Source organism: Juglans regia, chromosome 7 (assembly GCF_001411555.2).
Source record: "Juglans regia cultivar Chandler chromosome 7, Walnut 2.0, whole genome shotgun sequence".
In the NCBI taxonomy this organism is placed as follows: Eukaryota; Viridiplantae; Streptophyta; class Magnoliopsida; order Fagales; family Juglandaceae; genus Juglans; species Juglans regia.
This window is the reverse complement of record NC_049907.1, coordinates 29,130,240-29,137,877: the sequence shown is the minus strand read 5'-3', so window position 1 is coordinate 29,137,877 and position 7,638 is coordinate 29,130,240. Positions and strand designations below refer to the sequence as shown.

Genomic DNA, 7,638 nt, shown 5'->3' with positions numbered 1-7,638 from the left:
TTGTAAGATTAATTTTGTGTAATCCATTTGTTGCAATAGCACACTACTCCTCCTTTTATTGTATACACCAAATGAGTAGTTTTTACCGCACATGAAAGCTGTTGTGAAAAATTAGATTACATATTAGAATGAAAGTTGGATTTCAAACAAACTATTTGGTTGTTTATAATTGAAAGAGATTTCTAAGAATAACTCTACAAAGATAATGAATAATATAGTAAATCGTAAGCCATAACTTTATCATGTAAAACTTGCATGTCTCTATAAAGTCATATCGGAAAAAAGCTTTCTTATTTATACAAAATTTTCCTAATTTGTTATTGATATATCCCAAAAAAAAAATTGTAAAGAATAACCTAACCTATATAGCATCTCTTTGAAATTATTCTCAACAACTGTCTATCTTGGAAGAGTAATGTTACGTATCGTCATGGAGTGTGCAAGTTCCGTATACTCGCTTTGAAAAAAAATGAGGTTTATTATTAAAAAATTAATTTATTTTCATGTGGATCTCGTATTTATTCAAATTTTCCAAAATAACTAGACAGCACTTACGCACTCACTACGACAAGTATCATTACTCTTTCTCGGAATAACATTAGACGTACAAAGATAGCATATCCACGTTAGTGTTCACATAGTTCACTTTTGTTGAATCTTCAAACCGGTTTGTTTAGACGATGAACGTGGCAACTACAACAAGAATAATAAAATAAGAAGCAAAGCAAACGTGCCGAGCTTATCAAGACTGAGAATATATAATATAAATAATAGTATCTTCTTATATAATCTAAGTATCCATTGTAATATCCCTCAAAGCTAAGCACTTTCCCAGAGGTGTTTGATACAGAGATGGATTTCTTAGGTCTCCTGCTATGCGCTATCTTTACCTGTATTTTGGTTCATTCTCTCAACTCATTATTAGGATGGAAAAAACGAAGTGCAATCAAGTATCCGCCGGGACCGAACGGTTTTCCAATCATTGGAAACCTCTTTGAACTTGGTGACAAACCCCACATGTCCCTTGCCAAGCTTTCCCAGATTCATGGTCCCATAATGTCTTTAAAACTGGGCTGCATAACCACTGTGGTGGTTTCTTCCCCATTAATGGCCAAAGAAGTCCTCCAAACACATGACATCTCCTTCTCCAATCGAACCGTCCCTGACGCACTCCGTTCTTACAAACATGATGAGTTTGGTCTACCTTGGATGCCGATGTCTTCACGCTGGAGAAGCATTCGAAAGATATGCAACTTGCACATGTTTTCCGGTAAGAAACTTGATGGCAACCACCACCTCCGCCGCAGTAAAGTCCAGGAGCTGTTATCTGAAGTTCAAAAATGTTGTGAAGCCGGTTGTGCAGTAGCGATCGGTGAAGTAGCCTTCGGTACATCATTAAACTTCTTATCGAGCACCATTTTCTCGATGGATTTGGACTCCCAGCCTGGTTCTGGTTCGGTACAAGATTTCAAAACTCTTGTGAGGCATATGACGGAAGCAGGTGGAAAACCTAACTTGGCGGATTACTTCCCTATACTCCGTAAGATTGACCCTCAAGGAATAAGGAGCCGTCACAAGATTTTCACTGGGGAGATGATGCAGCTTTTTAACCAGATGATTGCTGTACGGTTGCAGCTAAGGAAAGTTCCTGGATATGTTACTTCCAATGATATGTTAGACGCTCTTCTCGACATCAGCGAAAATAACAGCGAGGAAATTGATACATCTCGTATTGAGCATCTGTTACTGGTTATCATCTTCTATCACTTAATTCTTTCAAAGTGTGATGTATTTGTTTTCATTCATCTACGATATTTGCATGATGAGTAAAGCTAAACGTCTAACACGGATATACAATATTATTGTGAATAGGACTTGTTTGTAGCTGGTACTGATACGACTGCAAGCACTTTGGAATTTTCAATGGCGGAGCTACTTCGTAACCCAGAAACCCTAATGAAAGCTCGAGCGGAGCTGGAGAACACCATTGGCAAAGGCAACCCTGTCCAAGAATCAGACATATCTCGGCTACCATATTTACAAGCAATTGTTAAAGAGACCTTTCGCTTACACCCCACAGCACCCTTGTTAATCCCACGCAAAGCGCCTGACGCAGACACTGCCATAGCAGGTTTCACGGTCCCTAAAGGTGCACAAGTACTTGTGAATGCATGGGCCATTGGCCGAGACCCAAGCACATGGGATAACCCAATCTCCTTTGAGCCGGAAAGGTTCTTGAGGTCAGATATCGATGTTAGAGGACAGAACTTTGAGCTGATTCCATTTGGTTCTGGGCGGAGAATTTGTCCTGGGTTGCCTTTGGCAATTCGGATGATTCACTTGATGTTGGGTTCGCTAATTCACTCCTTTGATTGGAAGCTCGAAGATGGTGTCTCAACCGAAGACCTGAACATGGAAGAAAAATTTGGGATCACGTTGCAGATGGCACATCCCCTGCGGGCTGTCCCTATCCTTCGCTGAAAAAGTAACTCATGTTTGGTCTTTTTCTCTTAGATTGGCGCATATATAATAAGCTTCCAAGTGGGACACACGCTGGGGCACACTGAATTGCCGGTATCTTTCAAATCGATGTGTTAATTGTTGGATTTTCTTTTATTGCAGTCACACAGAGGACAAACGGATCATTTTGACTATAGAAGTCAGTATACATGGCTGAACTACTTGGCATTTAATTATAAACATGATCTCGAAAACTTAAATGGGCGAATGCCGTCAGTTTTGTTTTCTTGTTTTCGATATATATTTACACTAGGAAACGGGTGCGCCGGATACGTTAACCCTGACTTGCACCTGACATAATAATTTAAATAAAAAAAAATAAAAAAATTAATAATTTATTTGTTTAAAAAAATAAAATACAAAGTTAAAAAAAGATAAAAAAATCAAGATTAAAAAAAAAAATCGAAACTTCAATAAAGTATGAGCATTAGTATGCATCCATATTAGATTATATATTTACTTTCTATATAATAATAAAATATTATTAATTTTTTATTTAGAAAAATTTGAAAAAAAAAAGAAAGGAAAATGAATACAATCAGAACAAAAAGGACATGATAAAAAAGAGACGTCAATTCATCTGTGCAGCGTGGCTATTAAGGTGTAACGCCCCGGTCCCGCAAGGATCGAAGAGTTACTCCTTATAACTTAAAACTCACAATTCATCAATATATTTATAGACTTCAAAAAATATAACGTCGCCAGAAAACTACAAAATCTCTTAATAAAATCCTCAACTTCTCAGAATCTTCTATGAGTAATCCACTATGCTTAAATAATCATCTCACCGATGCTCCAAAATCCTGATCCTTAGCTGGACTATTCAAAAATCATCTGAAAAAATAATTGGAGATAAGGGGTGAGTTATCAACAACTCAGCAAGCAGAGGACATATACTAGTGTATAAACATGAGCATTTTCACAGAATTCAGAATGCAGAAACAAAACATTTCAGTAACAATATGCAAATCTCAAATATACATATTATTAGAAAATCAGAGCGACTTTTCAAACATTTCATATTCAGAAACCAACTTTTCATATTCAAAGATTCCTTTGGCACAACATGACTAAACATCTTCGTCTTATCATATCACATCAGAGCATCATATCAGAACAGAGACCATATTTAACCCCCGTGGTAGGGTTGTGCATCCTGCGGAAAGCCAAGCAGAACATAAATCACCGTGTTACCAAAGTGATTGCACTCAGAACAGAAAACCACTATTATATCCCATGGCGGGCCAGAGGTCACTATTATCTCCCGTGACAGCACCAAAGGTCACTATTATATCTAGTGACAGGGCCAGAGGTCACTATTATCTCCCGTGACAGGGCCAGAGGTCACTATTATATCCCGTAACAGGGCCACATGTCAGAGCAAAAAAGAATCAGAATCACCATATCAGAGTCACAATCAGAGTCAGAAAGTCATGCCAAAGGTTTTTCAGATGCCACATCAAAACAGAGTACAGAACAGAACAGAATCAGATCACAAAACATACTTTATGCACAAAATTTCATATTCGCTCTCTTTTTCAAAGTTCAGAAACAGAATGTCAAAAATAAGCTCATGTCTACACCAGTCATGACAGAAAATACTTTCTTCTTAAACAGAATCTCATGAGTAATGCAGAACAATTATCTGAGGTTGTTTTCAGATTTCTTTTCATAACAAAACATGCACATTTTCCAAAAAGGACCTCAGTTCATTTTATTTAATGCAAAGTCTAGTATAGGAACCCCGCTTACCTGGACATCTTAACTTTTCAAAATTTTCCTCAAACTGTCGAACAATAATTAATCGTCACCTATAAAATAATCACGTAATTATCGTAAATTTCCAATCAAACATGTATCTCAATATTTAAACCTGAAATACTAAAATAACCTATTTTCTTAAACTTCTAAAATTATCCTAACCCTTAAAAATATTATCCCTTTCTAATTTCGTCAATAGCCACTAAAACGAATTCATACCTAAGAGAGTAATCGAATAATTATTATGATAAAAGAATAACGGTGTTTTTAAAATACTAAAGTACCCCTAACGTATTGTAAATTACAAGAATACTATAGCTACTAAAAAAAAATCCCATAAAATAAGGCCAACATGAGTTCCATTGAAAACTAAATAGTTCAAATTAACAATATAATCATCTTTTTTTTATCCTTATGTATAATAAAAAAAAACAAGCCCAATCAATAAACCAAGCCCAAAAAAACATAAACCCCTTAAACTAAGACCACGAAACCACATCAGAAAATATCATACAAAGGGCAAAACTGTAATAAAACTCAAAATTATTCTTCCTCTTACGTACGGGCTGAAATACTATCCTATTTAGAAACCTTACCGAGAGGGAAGGTATACGTGCAACGTGCAGTAGCTCCTTGCTCACAAGAGGGGACCTCGCGATAGCGGATTGGGGCGGTACAAGGTGGTCGGCGACGTGAAATAATACTGAGAAAGAGAGAGCGAGAGAGTGAGGGAGAGCGAAGGGAGAGGATAGTTGAGTTCGGGGGGGTAGCTTACCGAGAGGTGAGCGATGAACTTGGATGGAGTGCAGCGCCCAAAGATACACTCAGTGCGGTGGCGATGACGTGGAAGAGGTTGGCGGCGGCGTCGCTCGGCTGGTTTGCGTCGAACAGCTGGAAGCAGAAAAGAAAAATTGCTCTGTTTTTCGAGACAAAAACAGAGGTTTCTTTGGTGTTGTTTGACTGTGGAGGAGGTAGGATGGCAGGGCAGTGGGAGTTGTACTACGGTGGCTGTGAAGGGGTGCAACGGTGGTGGTGCAGGGACGGCGCTAAGGGGGTTTGTAACACAGAGGCAACGGCGGGGCTACGCAGGGCTCACAGTTTGCCAACGGGCTGGCGGTGGGGCTATCACACAAAGACTAGACTTACGGTTTCTGCAGGGGTGCACCCTCCACGGCTGGGTTGTGGAAAGGAGGAGGTGTGCTCAGTTTGTTCTTGAATGGGTGGACGCTGGTGGCAGCAACTGAGGCCGTGAAGGAGGTGATGGCGCACGGTGAGGTTTGAGCCTTGGTGAAGGTTGTTTACTGGGCGTCAGTTTACTTGCGTGGAGATGGAGGTTGGCGTCGAAAATAGGGTGGGCTGGGTGGTTCAAGCGGCTGGTTGCAGCAAGAAAGGGTAGTTTTCCAAGTCTAAAAATGAAAACGTATATCTATATGGGAGATAAGAAAACCCTAAAGTTTAAAAAGAGAAAGACTTGCCTGGGTAGTGCTGTGCGTGGGAAAAATAAAATAAATAAATAAAATCATAATAATTAAAGTCTAACAATAAAATTATTCATTAAAGTAAAAAGAAAATTTAAAAACAAACATAAATTAATATCACGAAAGCACATCAAAATAAAATTCACAACTTAAAAATTATAAAATAAATCCAACGAGAAAAAAAAATTCAATAAATTTTTAAAACAAGAACAATAATATTTAAATTAATTAAAGAAAATCTTCCACATAAAAAAAATAAATACGCTAAAAAAAATACGGGGTATTACATTCTCTCCCCCTTAAAAAAAAAATTTCGTCCTCGAAATTTGCTTAGCTAACTGCTGCTACCTCCAAAGGGTTAATCACGCTTCCGCTGCGCACTCTATATGGAGTTGGATTCGAGCCTACACTGCTTTGTGTTGAATCTTGCCTCGGGTTGTGAAATCAGTCCTCTGAGGCGGGTTGGGGTTTATGCTCCCATCTAGTTGCTTTGGACAATCTCTAACGAGGTGGTTGTGCTTCCCACATCGAAAACACCGTCCAGTTCTCCTTCTGCAATCCCCAAAGTGTACTACGTTGCATGACTTGCAGGAGTTATTCCGTTGATTGTCCTGGACCTGTCTCTGGCTTGGGTTGTTCACTTGCTTCATCCTCTTCCCTGGTCCTTGATTCTCGTTCGAGGGAAACCCTAACGGCGTCGGCCCCTTCCTCTGCTCCTAAAGTTCAACACTTCTCTTGAGGCCTCGCTCGACTATTGTGGCCTTATCTACTAATTCTGAGAAGTTCTGGATCTGAAGGGCAACCACTCGCTCATAAATATGGTTATTTAGTCCCTCCTCAAATTTTCGGGTCTTCTTCTCCTCATCGGGTATAAGATATAAGGCAAAGCGTGATAGTTCAATAAATCTGGCCGCATACTGGTGCACTGTCATAGTACCTTGCACTAAGACGGCAAAGTCCTTGGCCCTAGCGTCTCTAATCGATCTTGGGAAGAAATGATCAAAGAAAATCTGCTTGAAGTGGAGCCAGCTAACCACTCCCCTCCCATCAGCTTCCTTGATGGTTCTCTCTAATATCCACCATCGTTTAGCCTCACCGGTCAGCTTGAAGGCAGAGTATAACACTTTCTGTTTGTCAGTACAATTCAAGACACGGAGTATCTCCTCAATGTCCTGGATCCAATCCTCAGCTAAGGTCGGGTCGCCACGACCATCAAAAGTGGGAGGGTGCATCTGATTGAACTGCTCTATGGTGCATCCGTCCTCTTCATTTCCTGCATTCAAGCCCCCAAGATTTCAAACACGACGTCGAGCAGCCATCCTGGAAGACTCATCTTTGGTTAAACGTTTCAAAGGAAGATAAATAATAAAGTAATAACTGCGCGAAAAAAATATAACTACTAATTAATCTATAAATCACGAATCAATAATCTATTCCTCGTAGTTCGTAGAATTCTAAACCCCAATTCAAAAATTTATTTCCTAAAGTCCAAAATTTCAAGACCTCATATATCAGAGTCTACGGACCTTCTAACTTGGCTTCAGATCAAGCTTATTTACACCTATAAAATCTAACCTTTAAATCTTATCAAAATCATTTTCTACATTCCATTAAAAACCGAATGGATCTAACTTCTAAGGCCTTAAACGTCATGAAGATCGGTTCTTGGAATTTACAAACTTTAATACCTCAAATTTCCTAGAATATATGCCTAAAACTCTAACAGATTCTAAAACCTTAAATACAAATTTCATCACCTCTTAGTCCTAGAATTTCTACACCTCAAATCTGAAGTTTCTTCCTAAACCCACAGATATCTAAACCTCCAAGGTTTATAGTATGCAGAATTCAAACCTGGCTCTCATACCAACTGTAACGC

General features: G+C 38.9%; 2 protein-coding genes across 2 annotated transcripts; one reads left to right on the top strand and one right to left on the bottom strand.

Moving 5' to 3' along the window:
* Positions 1-852: 852 nt before the first annotated feature.
* LOC108990293 (geraniol 8-hydroxylase-like) lies at positions 853-2,547 on the top strand. Its single transcript, XM_018964214.2, has 2 exons — positions 853-1,749; positions 1,873-2,547. The coding sequence occupies exons 1-2, from the start codon at positions 853-855 to the stop codon at positions 2,479-2,481; spliced, it is 1,506 nt and encodes a 501-aa protein (XP_018819759.1). The 3' UTR covers positions 2,482-2,547.
* Positions 2,548-6,475: 3,928 nt separating this feature from the next.
* LOC108990287 lies at positions 6,476-6,991 on the bottom strand. The gene has a single exon (XM_018964208.1). The coding sequence runs from the start codon at positions 6,989-6,991 to the stop codon at positions 6,476-6,478; it is 516 nt and encodes a 171-aa protein (XP_018819753.1).
* Positions 6,992-7,638: the final 647 nt, after the last annotated feature.